This window comes from Gallus gallus, chromosome 5, assembly GCF_016699485.2.
Source record: "Gallus gallus isolate bGalGal1 chromosome 5, bGalGal1.mat.broiler.GRCg7b, whole genome shotgun sequence".
Taxonomy (NCBI): Eukaryota; Metazoa; Chordata; class Aves; order Galliformes; family Phasianidae; genus Gallus; species Gallus gallus.
The window spans coordinates 16,420,329-16,436,191 of NC_052536.1; the positions used below are offsets into that span (position 1 = coordinate 16,420,329).

Here is a 15,863-nt window from a genome sequence, read left to right on the forward strand (position 1 = left end):
GTGTTGGTGCTCTCACGAGAGCAGGGCAGGGCCGGAGCTCTGCAACACGAGCACAGCGGGGCGGGAGCGATGCCCGGGTCCTGCGGGCATCCCCATCCCGCACGTTGCATCCCCGCACCCTCAGCAGGAGCCCGGCCCCACAGCCGTGTTCCTGCGAGCCTCCGCTGCCCACTGAGCCGTGCTGCCACACGCTCACCCTGCAGCGGGGCCGGGCGCTGCCCCACGTCCCAGCCCTGCGTACAGGCACGGTTTCGCTTCTGAAAGCGGCCGCGCACCCATCGCACACTTCCTCCTTCCTCAGCGCCGGGCTGCACGCGGGGACATGGGCAGGGACAGCTCGGCCCTGCAGCCTTCCCCGGTGGAGGTGGGTTTCTGTGCTGTCCCCGCAGAAGCCGGACAGCCCAAGGACGGCTGCAATCCGCAGCTGTTTCTCTGTCTGCTCCTGGAGCAGCACTGCCAAAGCAGGGCAGCAAGACCCCTTGGCACATGCTGCAGGCTCGAGTAGAAGAGCCTCACCTCATGCGGTGCATCGCTTCTGTGAAGGAGGAACGACAGCTGCATGTGGTTGGTGTTGACTCCAGGTCCCCATGTCAGGGAAAACACCCCCTCGTACCTGTGCTGCAGGGAGGGCACGGGGCTGCATGTGCCCAGATGCAGGCGGTGATGCTCTGTCCCACTGGCTGCTGCATGGGGCCGCTTATGGCCCTCCTGCGTATATCCTGGCCAGCACGGGGACCTTACTCACACCACTGCTGCCTGTGGAAGCACAAAGGCAGCTGCAGGACCCCACAGTGATGTGGTGGCCTCTAGAGTGCAGAGGGAGTCCCCGTTTGGGGTCACTCCTGTCCCTGTGGGGACCCTCTCCTCATGGGCACAGTCAGAGCCCCAGCCCCTGCTCAGGGACATGCAGCACCCAGGCAGGCTGGCTCCCCTCGGTGGCATGCAGGCAGTGAGCCCCGTGGTGGGGCTGCGTGACGCCAGCAGCGGAGACAAGCCTCATATTTGGGCACGAAGCAGGTTATTGGAGGCTGGGACCCGGCAGGCGGCTGATAACCCTGCTGATAGCGGCTCCCACCGTACCTCGCCATCCCCATTGGCTCCTGCCAGCAGGGGCTGCCTATATCTCCCCCTCCCCATCCTGGGCTGCAGGCTGTGCATGTGGGGCACGATGGTGCCTGCCAGGGTGCTGGGGCTGCTGCTGTGCGTGCTTGTCTGCATGGGTGAGTCGTGGGGCAGGGCGGTGGCCATGGGAAAGGGCTGAAGCAGAGGAGCAGAGTTGCAGCCATGGGACGGGCACCCCCAGACTCAGCCTCCTCACCGGGGTGCCCACAGGCAGCGAGGAGCTGCGGCTGGTGGATGGCGGTGGGCGCTGTGCCGGTCGCGTGGAGGTGAAGCACAAAGGCGAATGGGGCTCCGTCTGCAGCTACGACTTCGACTGGGACATACGAGGGGCGGGCGTGGTGTGCCGCCAGCTGGGCTGTGGCACTGTGGCCCATGCGTCCCCATACGCCCCATTTGGGCAGGGCAAGGGACGCATCTGGCTGCATCCCTTCTGTCGCGGCACAGAGTCCATCTTGCAGAACTGCCCCAACTTTGGCTGGGGGAATCACTACTGTGGCCATGAGTGGGATGTTGGGGTGATCTGCACAGGTAAGGTGGGTGGCTGCGATGGGAACAGTGTGCCAGGATCCCTGGGCAGGGCTGAGGCCGATTCCTGATGCAGAGGCGCTGGAGCTGCGGCTGGCAGACGGTCGGGGACCCTGCGATGGGAGAGTGGAGGTGAAGCTGCGGGGACGCTGGGGCACAGTGTTTGACGATGCTTGGGACATGGATGATGCTGAGGTGGTGTGCCAGCAGCTGGGCTGTGGCTCGGCTGCAAGCACGAAGTTTACCTGGCGAATTTCACAAGTTAGCAGTCCTGTAATGTTGGTCCGTGTCAACTGCAATGGGACCGAGAAAGCCATCTGGGACTGCAGCATTCAGGGTTGGGGTCCCTACAGTGCCCTTCTTGATTATGACACCTCTGTGGTCTGCCAAGGTGAGAGCTGGGCACATGCCACCACGTGGAAAGCCAATTGCTCACATTCCCCAGCCCAGCAGCCCACCTCTCCTGGCAGGGTTCTCCCGGCTGGCCGGAGGGGACAGCGAGTGCTCTGGGAGGCTGGAGGTGCGGCAGGGCCAGGCCTGGGTCACCATCTGCCATGGCCATGTGGACCTCATGGCTGCCCAGGTCGTCTGCAGGGAGCTGGGCTGTGGTACTACAGTGGCCCTACCCGGAGCTGGGCAGTTTGGAGCAGCAGCACTGCCGTTCTGGGATGGCGCCTTCAAGTGCAACGGCACCGAGCCCCTCCTTTCTGCTTGCACACAGCAGCCTCCTCACATTGAGACCTGCACCCATGCTGCTACAATCATCTGCTCCCGTAAGCTCTAGGGCCATGGGTCTGCATCAGCCCCATGCAGTGTGGCATGCCCAGGCAGTCCCTCACTCCACAATCCCCACTCTCTCCTGCAGCTTACACCAAGTTCCAGCTGGTGGACGGAGGCTCAATCTGCACAGGGCGAGTGGAGGTGGAGGCACGAGGGGTGTGGGGACCCCTGTGTGCCACTGCCTGGGACATGCCTGATGCACACATCCTCTGCCACCATCTGGGCTGCGGCTCTGCCATCTCCCTGCCCCCACCCGGCCATTTTGGGATGGGAACAGGGATGCCACGGAGCGATGCCTTCAGATGCAGTGGGAGCGAGCGGCACCCGGGCCAGTGCCCCGTGGAGGTGCTGGGGCAGCCTGCCTGCCCCCCCGGGCACACTGCAGCCGTCAACTGCTCAGGTGGGTGTGGGGGCCGTGGGGACCCCCAGCAGGTGGGGAGCACTGCCCAAGCCCACGGCACAGCCAGGCTGTTGCAGGTGTCGCCGAGCCCCTGCGGCTGCACGGTGGGGAGAGCCGTTGTGACGGGCGCCTGGAGGTGGCCGTGCGCCCCGGAGTCTGGGCCCGTGTGCCTGTGGGGCTGTGGGACAACGGCACTGCCACCGTGGTGTGCCGGCAGCTGGGCTGCGGTGTGCCTGAGAAAATCCATGCTGCGCCGGCCAATGGCTCGGGCCCCATAGAGCTGCAGGAGCTGCGCTGTGTTGGCACCGAGGAGCTCCTGGCACAGTGCAATGTAACACGGATGGCCACAGAGCCCAGCAAGAGCCCCGAGGAGTTGGCCATCGCCTGCTCAGGTGAGTGCACTGGGTAAGGGCCACAGGCATCACGCTGCCATCCCCATCCTCAGCCTGACATTCCCACGCAGGAAGCAAGCAGCTGAGGCTGGTGGGCGGCCCCGGGCGCTGTGCTGGCAGGGTGGAGGTATACAGCGAAAGCACCTGGGGCACCATCTGCCAGGACTCCTGGACCCTGCAGGATGCCACTGTTGTCTGCCGCCAGCTGGGCTGCGGATGGGCCCTGGAGGCTCCTGGCTCCGAGCGCTTTGGGCCTGGCACTGGGACGCTGTGGCTGGGTGCTGGGGGCTGCGCTGGGGCAGAGGAGGCTCTCTGGCACTGCCCGGCCCCTGTGCAGCGCGGCTGCCGGCGTGGCGGCGGTGTGGGCGCCGTGTGCTCAGGTGAGTGCCACCATCCCTTTGGATGGGAGCAGCCCCACCACCCTCAGGGTGCAGTGATCCCCTGACCTCCTTGCAGGGCTGCTGGACCTGCGGCTGATGGGGGGAAGCAGCAGATGCAGTGGGCACCTGGAGGTGCTGCATGAGGGGACGTGGGGTCGTGTTTGCGCCAATGGCACCAGCCCTGCCACGGCCTCTGCCGTCTGCCACCAGCTGGGATGTGGCACAGCGGGGAGTCTGACAGACAACCCTGCAGAGGGCTCCGAGCCCGCCTGGCTGAGTTGGGTGAGGTGTGAGGAGGGGGCCCGCTCGCTATGGCGCTGCCCCTCAGCACCCTGGCAGCTGCAGGAATGCGGCCCCACCGGGATCACACACATCATGTGTGACGAGGACAGCAGGGACAGCAGTGAGGCCACCAGCCCAGCCCCAGGTAGCAGCCTCCGGGACAGAGACACCTCAGCAAATGGCTTTGTCCATGCTCACTGTCCTCCTACTGCTGCCATCAGATCCCCATGGGGCCTCACACTTCCCATCACTGCCCCACAGCACTCACCCACAGCGCTGTCCCGCTGACTGCAGCACCGAGGAGTGTGTCAGCACTCACGGTGCTGTGTGTGCTCGTGGGGACGCTGCTCTGCGTGGCCCTGGCCGCCCTGGCCGTGCAGGCACACCGCACGCAGTCCAAGTGCCAAGGTGGGCACCACTCTGGGGGTGCCCGAGAATGGGGCAGCACCGTGGGTGCACTGGGGACACGGGTGCCATACATGCTGCCTTGCAGGCCCCAGCAAGGATGCTGCCTCTGAGGCTGTGTATGAGGAGCTGGACTACAGCCTGATGCCAGAGTACCAGGAGGTGCCCAGCCACACAGGTGGGAGCGAGACGGTCGCCCGGGCTGTCCCCATCCCCTGTCATGTCCCCAACGCCCTTTCTCCCCCACAGGCTCCCTATCCCAGGGCTCAGGGAGAAAACTGTCCAATCACAGTGGGGATGGCGCAGAGGAGAGTGACCTCCAGGTGTCCCCAGGTAGGGACGTGAGCACAGAGGTGCACTGTGAGGACAGAAGGGCACTTGGGTACCCTTCTGAATAGACGTAGCCAAACAGCAGTGATGGGGAGGTGTGGGCACGAAGGCCCTCCCGGCTGTGTCCTCACCCACGTCCCCCCTGTGTCTGTTGCAGACCCCCGTGCCCAGCCCCAGCACAGCTCCTCGCATGGCTACGACGACGTTATGGCTGTGCCGCAGGTGTCCCCCTCTCCCCAGCCCGCGGATGCCCCGGCACAGCCCCCCGAGGACATGGGCTATGACGACGTTGGTGTCTGCACCCTGGGGACGTCGCTGTGAGCAGGCCCCGGGGACATGGCTGGGACAGGGACCTCTGTCCCCAAGATGCCGTGGCAGCATCACCTCTACCTGCCTGGTACACAGGACAGCAGCAAACTGCTCGGTTCTCCTTCCTGCATCCGGGACACAACAGCTCAACAGCTTTTTTTAATTATCTTCCTGTAGCTCCCTCCTTATGAGTACCTCTTTTAATAAACATTAAAAGCCCAGAACTCTGCAGAACCTCACTTGCATTCTTGGCTCCTCCACCTGAGTCCGTCAGCCATCCCCGGGGGCTGTGGGGCAAAGCTGGATTTCAGAGACATCCCCATGGGCTCTGGGCGCTGCCCACAGTGACAGCAGCTGACAGAGGTGAGGTGGGATGGCTCCCGTGAGCGCTGCGCTGCAGTGGAAGGACAAGGAGGGCCGCGTGTCCCCACAGGCACACAGGTGCAGGCACGCTGCCACGCGCTGTGGTTTCACCCGGCAGGCAGCTGAGCAGCACCCGGCCGTTCGCTCACTGCGCCCCGGCCCCGCAGAGTGCCATGGGGGAGAGAGCTGTAAACAAACTCGGGGGGAGATACAAACGGAAGAGGGCAGAAAGCAGTTACAGAAACTCAGATGATAACTGTACATGTATGCATCTCCACGCACATCCACAGCCTTTTCACGGGCGTTCTGAGAAGCAAACCTGAGTGAGCTGGCTCTCACCCTGCGCTTGCTGGCAGGATCTCCACTTCTGAGGACGCCTCCGTTGGCAGTGGGCAGAGCACACGCGTTGAAGAGCTCCCTCTGACACGAGAGACGTCGGGTCAGGGCTCTCAGCCACCTCCTGCACCTGTCTGTTACCGCAGCCCGCCAGGACCTGCAGTGGCTGAGGTCGGGGCCTCTCAGCTGGGCCCGGAGCTGTGCGGCAGTGCCGCCTGGTGCTGCTGGCAGAGCTGTAGTCCCAGTCCTGCCGAGCCCTGCTGGGGGGCTGCTGCTGCCTCCTGGGGCTGCTGGGGAGGCCGTGTTGGTGATCTGCAACACGAGCACAGCGGGGTGGGAGCGATGCCCGGGTCCTGCGGGCATCCCCATCCCGCACGTTGCATCCCTGCACCCTCAGCAGGAGCCCGGCCCCACAGCCGTGTTCCCGCGAGCCCCCGCTGCCCACTGAGCCGTGCTGCCACGCGCTCACCCTGCAGCGGGGCCGGGCGCTGCCCCACGTCCCAGCCCTGCGTACAGGCACGGTTTCGCTTCTGAAAGCGGCCGCGCACCCATCGCACACTTCCTCCTTCCCCAGCGCCGGGCTGCACGCGGGGACACAGGCAGGAACAGCTCGGCCCTGCAGCCTTCCCCGGTGGAGGTGGGTTTCTGTGCTGTCCCCGCAGTAGCCGGACAGCCCAAGGACGGCTGCAACCCAAAGCTGTTTCTCTGTCTGCTCCTGGAGCAGCGATACCAAAGCAGGGCAGCAAGACCCCTTGGCACATGCTGCAGGCTCGAGTAGAAGAGCCTCACCTCATGCGGTGCATCGCTTCTGTGCACGTGGAACGACAGCTGCATGTGGTTGGTGTTGACTCCAGGTCCCCATGTCAGGGAAAACACCCCCTCGTACCTGTGCTGCAGGGAGGGCACGGGGCTGCATGTGCCCAGATGCAGGCGGTGATGCTCTGTCCCACTGGCTGCTGCATGGGGCCGCTTATGGCCCTCCTGCGTATATCCTGGCCAGTACGGGGACCTTAATCACACCACTGCTGCCTGTGGAAGCACAAAGGCAGCTGCAGGACCCCACAGTGATGTGGTGGCCTCTAGAGTGCAGAGGGAGTCCCCGTTTGGGGTCACTCCTGTCCCTGTGGGGACCCTCTCCTCATGGGCACAGTCAGAGCCCCAGCCCCTGCTCAGGGACATGCAGCACCCAGGCAGGCTGGCTCCCCTCGGTGGCATGCAGGCAGTGAGCCCCGTGGTGGGGCTGCGTGACGCCAGCAGCGGAGACAAGCCTCATATTTGGGCACGAAGCAGGTTATTGGAGGCTGGGACCCGGCAGGCGGCTGATAACCCTGCTGATAGCGGCTCCCACCGTACCTCGCCATCCCCATTGGCTCCTGCCAGCAGGGGCTGCCTATATCTCCCCCTCCCCATCCTGGGCTGCAGGCTGTGCATGTGGGGCACGATGGTGCCTGCCAGGGTGCTGGGGCTGCTGCTGTGCGTGCATGTCTGCATGGGTGAGTCGTGGGGCAGGGCGGTGGCCATGGGAAAGGGCTGAAGCAGAGGGGCAGAGTTGCCGCCATGGGACGGGCACTCCCAGGCTCAGCCACCTCTTCCGCATGCCCACAGGCAGCGAGGAGCTGCGGCTGGTGGATGGCGGTGGGCGCTGTGCCGGTCGCGTGGAGGTGAAGCACGAAGGCGAATGGGGCTCCATCTGCAGCTATGACATGCAGTGGAGCACGCGAGAGGCCAGTGTGGTGTGCCGCCAGCTGGGCTGTGGCACTGTGGCCCATACGTCCCCATACGCCCCATTTGGGCAGGGCAAGGGACGCATCTGGCTGCATACCATCTTCTGCGATGGCACTGAGACCACCCTGCAGGACTGCTCTCACTACGGCTGGGGGAACCACTACTGTGGCCATGAGTGGGATGTTGGGGTGATCTGCACAGGTAAGGTGATTGGCTGCGATGGGAACAGAGTGCCAGGACCCCTGGGCAGGGCTGAGGCTGATTCCTGATGCAGAGGCGCTGGAGCTGCGGCTGGTGGACGGTCGGGGACCCTGCGATGGGAGAGTGGAGATGAAGCTGCGGGGACGCTGGGGCACAGTGTATGACGGTGCTTGGGGCATGAATCATGCCGAGGTGGTGTGCCAGCAGCTGGGCTGTGGCTCTGCTGCTCACACCACTTTTACCTCACACATTTTGGAAGCCCACAGTACCCTAATGTTGGCCCGTGTCAACTGCAAGGGAACTGAGAAAGCCATCTGGGACTGCAACATTCAGAGTTGGGGTCCCTACAGTGTCATGACTGATTATAACGCCTCTGTGGTCTGCCAAGGTGAGACCTGTGGGCAGCAGGCAGTGAGGGGAGTCATGTGGTAAGCAAAGTAGGGCGCCACGTGGGGAGCCCACATTCCCCAGCCCAGCAGCCCACCTCTCCTGGCAGGGTTCTCCCGGCTGGCCGGAGGGGACAGCGAGTGCTCAGGAAGGCTGGAGGTGCGGCAGGGCCAGACCTGGGTCAGCGTCTGCCATGGCCACGTGGACCTCATGGCCGCCCAGGTCGTCTGCAGGGAGCTGGGCTGTGGTACTGCACTGGCCCCTATCTGGGGCTGAGCCGTTTGGGGTACCAGCAGGGCTATTCTGGAATGGTGCCTTCGAGTGCAATGGCACCGAGCCCTTCCTGTCCGCTTGCACAAAGCGGCCTCCCCACATCCAGAACTGCACCCAACCCGCTACCATCATCTGCTCCCGTAAGTGCGGGGTCTGCAGGGCTACATCAGCCCCAAACCATGTGGTGGCCTGGGGAATTTCCCACTCCACCAACTCCAGCACCTCTCTCTGCTGCAGCGTACAACGGGTTCCGGCTGGCAGACGGAGTCTCGGTCTGTGATGGGCGAGTGGAGGTGGAGGCACGAGGGGTGTGGGGGACCCTGTGTGCCACTGCCTGGGACATGCCTGATGCACACGTCCTCTGCGACCATCTGGGCTGTGGCATCTGCTGTCTCCCTTCCCCCACCGGGCCATTTTGGGATGGGGAACAGGGATGCTGCGGAGCGATGCCTTCAGATGCAGTGGGAGCTGAGCGGCACCCGGGCCAGTGCCCCGTGGAGGTGCTGGGGCAGCCCAGCCTGCCCCCCCGGGCACACTGCAGCCGTCAACTGCTCAGGTGGGTGTGGGGGCCGTGGGGACCCCCAGCAGGTGGGGAGCACTGCCCAAGCCCACGGCACAGCCAGGCTGTTGCAGGTGTCGCCGAGCCCCTGCGGCTGCACGGTGGGGAGAGCCATTGTGACGGGCGCCTGGAGGTGGCCGTGCGCCCCGGAGTCTGGGCCCGTGTGTCCTGTGGGGCTGTGGGACAACGGCACTGCCACCGTGGTGTGCCGGCAGCTGGGCTGCGGTGTGCCTGAGAAAATCCATGCTGCGCCGGCCAATGGCTCGGGCCCCATAGAGCTGCAGGAGCTGCGCTGTGTTGGCACCGAGGAGCTCCTGGCACAGTGCAATGCAACACGGATGGCCGCAGAGCCCAGCAAGAACCCCGAGGAGTTGGCCATCGCATGCTCAGGTGAGTGCACTGAGGAAAGGCTGTGGGCAGCACACTGCCATCTGCATCCTCAGCCTGACAATTCCCCACGCAGGAAGCAAGCAGCTGAGGCTGGTGGGCGGCTGCGGGCGCTGTGCTGGCAGGGTGGAGGTGTACAGCGAAGGCACCTGGGGCACCATCTGCCAGGACATCCTGGACCCTGCAGGATGCCACCTGTTGTCTGCCGCCAGCTGGGCTGCGGAAGGGCCCTGGAGGCTCCAGGCTCCGAGCGCTTTGGGCCTGGCACTGGGACTGCTGTGGCTGGGTGCTGGGGGCTGCACTGGGACAGAGGATGCTCTCTGGCACTGCCCGGCCCCAGTGCAGCGCGGCTGCCGGCGTGGCGGCGGTGCGGGCGCTGTGTGCTCAGGTGAGTGCCACCATCCCTCTGGATGGGAGCAGCCCCACCACCCTCAGGGTGCAGTGATCCCCTGACCTCCTTGCAGGGCTGCTGGACCTGCGGCTGATGGGGGGAAGCAGCAGATGCAGTGGGCACCTGGAGGTGCTGCATGAGGGGACGTGGGGTCGTGTTTGCGCCAATGGCACCAGCCCTGCCACGGCCACTGCCGTCTGCCGCCAGCTGGGATGTGGCACAGCGGGGAGTCTGACAGACAACCCTGCAGAGGGCTCCGAGCCCGCCTGGCTGAGCTGGGTGAGGTGTGAGGAGGGGGCCCGCTCGCTATGGCGCTGCCCCTCGGCACCCTGGCAGCTGCAGGAATGCGGCCCCACCGGGATCACACACATCACGTGTGACGAGGACAGCAGGGACAGCAGTGAGGCCACCAGCCCAGCCCCAGGTAGCAGCCTCCGGGACAGAGACTCCTCAGCAAATGGCTTTGTCCATGCTCACTGTCCTCTAACCGCTGCCATCAGATCCCCATGGGGCCTCACACTTCCCATCACTGCCCCACAGCTCTCACCCACAGCACTGTCCCGCTGACTGCAGCACCGAGGAGTGTGTCAGCACCCACGGTGCTGTGTGTGCTCCTGGGGACGCTGCTCTGCGTGGCCCTGGCCGCCCTGGCCGTGCAGGCACACCGCACACGGGCACACTGCCAAGGTGGGCATCACTATGGGGGTCCCCGAGTATGGGGCAGCACCGTGGGGGACATCGGGCACTCGGGTGCCATGCATGCTGCCTTGCAGGCCCCAGCAAGAATGTTGCCTCCGAGGCTGTGTATGAGGAGCTGGACTACAGCCTGATGCCAGAGTACCAGGAGGTGCCCAGCCACACAGGTGGGAGCGGGATGGTCCCCGGGGCCTGGGGCTGTCCCCTTCCCCTGTCATGTCCCCAACACACTTCCTCCTTTTCAGGTTCCCTATCCCAGGGCTCAGGCAAAAAAACCGTTCGATAACAGTGGGGACGGTGCAGAGGAGAGTGACCTCCAGGTGTCCCCAGGTAGGGACGTGAGCACAGAGGTGCACTGTGAGGACAGAAAGGCAGTGGGTACCCTTCTGAAGATACATGGCCAGACAGCAGTGATGCAGAGGTGTGGGCACGAAGGCCCTCCCAGCTGTGTCCTCACCCACGTCCCCTCTGTGTCTGTTGCAGACCCCCCTGCCCAGCCCCAGCACAGCTCCTCGCATGGCTACGACGACGTTATGGCTGTGCCGGAGGTGTCCCCCTCTCCCCAGACCGCGGATGCCCCGGCACAGCCCCCCGAGGACATGGGCTATGACGACGTTGGTGTCTGCACCCTGGGGACGTCGCTGTGAGCAGGCCCCGGGGACATGGCTGGGACAGGGACCTCTGTCCCCAAGACGCCGTGGCAGCATCACCGCTCCCTCTTCAGTGCTGCATGTAACAGCAGCAAACTGCTCGGTTCTCCTTCCTGCAGCCGGGACACAACAGCTCAACAGCTTTTTTTAATTATCTTCCTGTAGCTCCCTCCTTATGAGTATCTCTTTTAATAAACATTAAAAGCTCAGAACTCTGCAGAAAGTCACTTGCATTCTTGGCTCCTCCACCTGAGTCCGTCAGCCATCCCCCGGGGCTGTGGGGCAAAGCTGGATTTCAGAGACATCCCCATGGGCTCTGGGCGCTGCCCACAGTGACAGCAGCTGACAGAGGTGAGGTGGGATGGCTCCCGTGAGCGCTGCGCTGCAGTGGAAGGACAAGGAGGGCCGTGTCTCCCCACAGGCACACAGGTGCAGGCACGCTGCCACGCGCTGTGGTTTCACCCGGCAGGCAGCTGAGCAGCACCCGGCCGTTCGCCTCACTGCGCCCCGGCCCCGCAGAGTGCCATGGGGGAGAGAGCTGTAAACAAACTCGGGGGGGAGATACAAACGGAAGAGGGCAGAAAGCAGTTACAGAAACTCAGATGATAACTGTACATGTATGCATCTCCACGCACATCCACAGCCTTTTCACGGGCGTTCTGAGAAGCAAACCTGAGTGAGCTGGCTCTCACCCTGCGCTTGCTGGCAGGATCTCCACTTCTGAGGACGCCTCCGTTGGCAGTGGGCAGAGCACACGCGTTGAAGAGCTCCCTGCGACACGAGAGACGTCGGGTCAGGGCTCTCAGCCACCTCCTGCACCTGTCTGTTACCGCAGCCCGCCAGGACCTGCAGTGGCTGAGGTCGGGGCCTCTCAGCTGGGCCCGGAGCTGTGCGGCAGTGCCGCCTGGTGCTGCTGGCAGAGCTGTAGTCCCAGTCCTGCCGAGCCCTGCTGTGGGGCTGCTGCTGCCTCCTGGGGCTGCTGGGGAGGCCGTGTTGGTGCTCTCACGAGAGCAGGGCAGGGCCGGAGCTCTGCAACACGAGCACAGCGGGGCGGGAGCGATGCCCGGGTCCTGCGGGCATCCCCATCCCGCACGTTGCATCCCCGCACCCTCAGCAGGAGCCCGGCCCCACAGCCGTGTTCCTGCGAGCCTCCGCTGCCCACTGAGCCGTGCTGCCACACGCTCACCCTGCAGCGGGGCCGGGCGCTGCCCCACGTCCCAGCCCTGCGTACAGGCACGGTTTCGCTTCTGAAAGCGGCCGCGCACCCATCGCACACTTCCTCCTTCCTCAGCGCCGGGCTGCACGCGGGGACATGGGCAGGGACAGCTCGGCCCTGCAGCCTTCCCCGGTGGAGGTGGGTTTCTGTGCTGTCCCCGCAGAAGCCGGACAGCCCAAGGACGGCTGCAATCCGCAGCTGTTTCTCTGTCTGCTCCTGGAGCAGCACTGCCAAAGCAGGGCAGCAAGACCCCTTGGCACATGCTGCAGGCTCGAGTAGAAGAGCCTCACCTCATGCGGTGCATCGCTTCTGTGAAGGAGGAACGACAGCTGCATGTGGTTGGTGTTGACTCCAGGTCCCCATGTCAGGGAAAACACCCCCTCGTACCTGTGCTGCAGGGAGGGCACGGGGCTGCATGTGCCCAGATGCAGGCGGTGATGCTCTGTCCCACTGGCTGCTGCATGGGGCCGCTTATGGCCCTCCTGCGTATATCCTGGCCAGCACGGGGACCTTACTCACACCACTGCTGCCTGTGGAAGCACAAAGGCAGCTGCAGGACCCCACAGTGATGTGGTGGCCTCTAGAGTGCAGAGGGAGTCCCCGTTTGGGGTCACTCCTGTCCCTGTGGGGACCCTCTCCTCATGGGCACAGTCAGAGCCCCAGCCCCTGCTCAGGGACATGCAGCACCCAGGCAGGCTGGCTCCCCTCGGTGGCATGCAGGCAGTGAGCCCCGTGGTGGGGCTGCGTGACGCCAGCAGCGGAGACAAGCCTCATATTTGGGCACGAAGCAGGTTATTGGAGGCTGGGACCCGGCAGGCGGCTGATAACCCTGCTGATAGCGGCTCCCACCGTACCTCGCCATCCCCATTGGCTCCTGCCAGCAGGGGCTGCCTATATCTCCCCCTCCCCATCCTGGGCTGCAGGCTGTGCATGTGGGGCACGATGGTGCCTGCCAGGGTGCTGGGGCTGCTGCTGTGCGTGCTTGTCTGCATGGGTGAGTCGTGGGGCAGGGCGGTGGCCATGGGAAAGGGCTGAAGCAGAGGAGCAGAGTTGCAGCCATGGGACGGGCACCCCCAGACTCAGCCTCCTCACCGGGGTGCCCACAGGCAGCGAGGAGCTGCGGCTGGTGGATGGCGGTGGGCGCTGTGCCGGTCGCGTGGAGGTGAAGCACAAAGGCGAATGGGGCTCCGTCTGCAGCTACGACTTCGACTGGGACATACGAGGGGCGGGCGTGGTGTGCCGCCAGCTGGGCTGTGGCACTGTGGCCCATGCGTCCCCATACGCCCCATTTGGGCAGGGCAAGGGACGCATCTGGCTGCATCCCTTCTGTCGCGGCACAGAGTCCATCTTGCAGAACTGCCCCAACTTTGGCTGGGGGAATCACTACTGTGGCCATGAGTGGGATGTTGGGGTGATCTGCACAGGTAAGGTGGGTGGCTGCGATGGGAACAGTGTGCCAGGATCCCTGGGCAGGGCTGAGGCCGATTCCTGATGCAGAGGCGCTGGAGCTGCGGCTGGCAGACGGTCGGGGACCCTGCGATGGGAGAGTGGAGGTGAAGCTGCGGGGACGCTGGGGCACAGTGTTTGACGATGCTTGGGACATGGATGATGCTGAGGTGGTGTGCCAGCAGCTGGGCTGTGGCTCGGCTGCAAGCACGAAGTTTACCTGGCGAATTTCACAAGTTAGCAGTCCTGTAATGTTGGTCCGTGTCAACTGCAATGGGACCGAGAAAGCCATCTGGGACTGCAGCATTCAGGGTTGGGGTCCCTACAGTGCCCTTCTTGATTATGACACCTCTGTGGTCTGCCAAGGTGAGAGCTGGGCACATGCCACCACGTGGAAAGCCAATTGCTCACATTCCCCAGCCCAGCAGCCCACCTCTCCTGGCAGGGTTCTCCCGGCTGGCCGGAGGGGACAGCGAGTGCTCTGGGAGGCTGGAGGTGCGGCAGGGCCAGGCCTGGGTCACCATCTGCCATGGCCATGTGGACCTCATGGCTGCCCAGGTCGTCTGCAGGGAGCTGGGCTGTGGTACTACAGTGGCCCTACCCGGAGCTGGGCAGTTTGGAGGCAGCAGCACTGCCGTTCTGGGATGGCGCCTTCAAGTGCAACGGCACCGAGCCCCTCCTTTCTGCTTGCACACAGCAGCCTCCTCACATTGAGACCTGCACCCATGCTGCTACAATCATCTGCTCCCGTAAGCTCTAGGGCCATGGGTCTGCATCAGCCCCATGCAGTGTGGCATGCCCAGGCAGTCCCTCACTCCACAATCCCCACTCTCTCCTGCAGCTTACACCAAGTTCCAGCTGGTGGACGGAGGCTCAATCTGCACAGGGCGAGTGGAGGTGGAGGCACGAGGGGTGTGGGGACCCCTGTGTGCCACTGCCTGGGACATGCCTGATGCACACATCCTCTGCCACCATCTGGGCTGCGGCTCTGCCATCTCCCTGCCCCCACCCGGCCATTTTGGGATGGGAACAGGGATGCCACGGAGCGATGCCTTCAGATGCAGTGGGAGCGAGCGGCACCCGGGCCAGTGCCCCGTGGAGGTGCTGGGGCAGCCTGCCTGCCCCCCCGGGCACACTGCAGCCGTCAACTGCTCAGGTGGGTGTGGGGGCCGTGGGGACCCCCAGCAGGTGGGGAGCACTGCCCAAGCCCACGGCACAGCCAGGCTGTTGCAGGTGTCGCCGAGCCCCTGCGGCTGCACGGTGGGGAGAGCCGTTGTGACGGGCGCCTGGAGGTGGCCGTGCGCCCCGGAGTCTGGGCCCGTGTGCCTGTGGGGCTGTGGGACAACGGCACTGCCACCGTGGTGTGCCGGCAGCTGGGCTGCGGTGTGCCTGAGAAAATCCATGCTGCGCCGGCCAATGGCTCGGGCCCCATAGAGCTGCAGGAGCTGCGCTGTGTTGGCACCGAGGAGCTCCTGGCACAGTGCAATGTAACACGGATGGCCACAGAGCCCAGCAAGAGCCCCGAGGAGTTGGCCATCGCCTGCTCAGGTGAGTGCACTGGGTAAGGGCCACAGGCATCACGCTGCCATCCCCATCCTCAGCCTGACATTCCCACGCAGGAAGCAAGCAGCTGAGGCTGGTGGGCGGCCCCGGGCGCTGTGCTGGCAGGGTGGAGGTATACAGCGAAAGCACCTGGGGCACCATCTGCCAGGACTCCTGGACCCTGCAGGATGCCACTGTTGTCTGCCGCCAGCTGGGCTGCGGATGGGCCCTGGAGGCTCCTGGCTCCGAGCGCTTTGGGCCTGGCACTGGGACGCTGTGGCTGGGTGCTGGGGGCTGCGCTGGGGCAGAGGAGGCTCTCTGGCACTGCCCGGCCCCTGTGCAGCGCGGCTGCCGGCGTGGCGGCGGTGTGGGCGCCGTGTGCTCAGGTGAGTGCCACCATCCCTTTGGATGGGAGCAGCCCCACCACCCTCAGGGTGCAGTGATCCCCTGACCTCCTTGCAGGGCTGCTGGACCTGCGGCTGATGGGGGGAAGCAGCAGATGCAGTGGGCACCTGGAGGTGCTGCATGAGGGGACGTGGGGTCGTGTTTGCGCCAATGGCACCAGCCCTGCCACGGCCTCTGCCGTCTGCCACCAGCTGGGATGTGGCACAGCGGGGAGTCTGACAGACAACCCTGCAGAGGGCTCCGAGCCCGCCTGGCTGAGTTGGGTGAGGTGTGAGGAGGGGGCCCGCTCGCTATGGCGCTGCCCCTCAGCACCCTGGCAGCTGCAGGAATGCGGCCCCACCGGGATCACACACATCATGTG

The 15,863-nt window shown here is 64.9% G+C and overlaps 4 protein-coding genes across 5 annotated transcripts; all 4 read left to right on the forward strand.

Moving 5' to 3' along the window:
- Window positions 1-553: 553 nt before the first annotated feature.
- Window positions 554-3,573, forward strand: LOC107053424 (scavenger receptor cysteine-rich type 1 protein M130-like). Its single transcript, XM_040701753.2, has 6 exons — window positions 554-1,220; window positions 1,333-1,650; window positions 1,724-2,038; window positions 2,118-2,420; window positions 2,513-2,827; window positions 2,905-3,573. Exons 1-6 carry the CDS (start codon window positions 905-907, stop codon window positions 3,234-3,236), a joined length of 1,899 nt encoding a protein of 632 aa, XP_040557687.1. The 5' UTR covers window positions 554-904; the 3' UTR covers window positions 3,237-3,573.
- Window positions 3,574-7,044: 3,471 nt separating this feature from the next.
- LOC112532507 (scavenger receptor cysteine-rich type 1 protein M130-like) lies at window positions 7,045-8,198 on the forward strand (the record flags this gene model as incomplete). The annotated part of the gene is made up of 4 exons (XM_025151109.3): window positions 7,045-7,117; window positions 7,230-7,550; window positions 7,624-7,938; window positions 8,047-8,198. Coding segments are annotated over exons 1-4 (852 nt in total), but the record flags the coding sequence as incomplete, so codon positions are not given.
- A 1,296-nt stretch (window positions 8,199-9,494) lies between these two features.
- LOC107049198 (antigen WC1.1-like) lies at window positions 9,495-11,116 on the forward strand. Of its 2 annotated transcripts, XM_025150984.3 has the most exons (5): window positions 9,495-9,971; window positions 10,088-10,234; window positions 10,321-10,410; window positions 10,489-10,573; window positions 10,727-11,113. In XM_025150984.3, the coding sequence occupies exons 1-4, from the start codon at window positions 9,641-9,643 to the stop codon at window positions 10,527-10,529; spliced, it is 609 nt and encodes a 202-aa protein (XP_025006752.2). In that variant the 5' UTR covers window positions 9,495-9,640; the 3' UTR covers window positions 10,530-10,573; window positions 10,727-11,113. The 2 variants fall into 2 exon arrangements, with proteins under 2 accessions (XP_025006752.2, XP_025006751.2); XM_025150983.3 differs by having other exon boundaries at window positions 10,321-10,573; window positions 10,727-11,116.
- Window positions 11,117-12,420: 1,304 nt separating this feature from the next.
- On the forward strand, window positions 12,421-15,464 carry LOC101748953 (scavenger receptor cysteine-rich type 1 protein M130). Its single transcript, XM_040701941.2, has 7 exons — window positions 12,421-13,103; window positions 13,216-13,533; window positions 13,607-13,921; window positions 14,001-14,150; window positions 14,182-14,304; window positions 14,397-14,711; window positions 14,789-15,464. Exons 1-7 carry the CDS (start codon window positions 12,788-12,790, stop codon window positions 15,118-15,120), a joined length of 1,869 nt encoding a protein of 622 aa, XP_040557875.1. The 5' UTR covers window positions 12,421-12,787; the 3' UTR covers window positions 15,121-15,464.
- The last annotated feature ends 399 nt before the right edge of the window (window positions 15,465-15,863 follow it).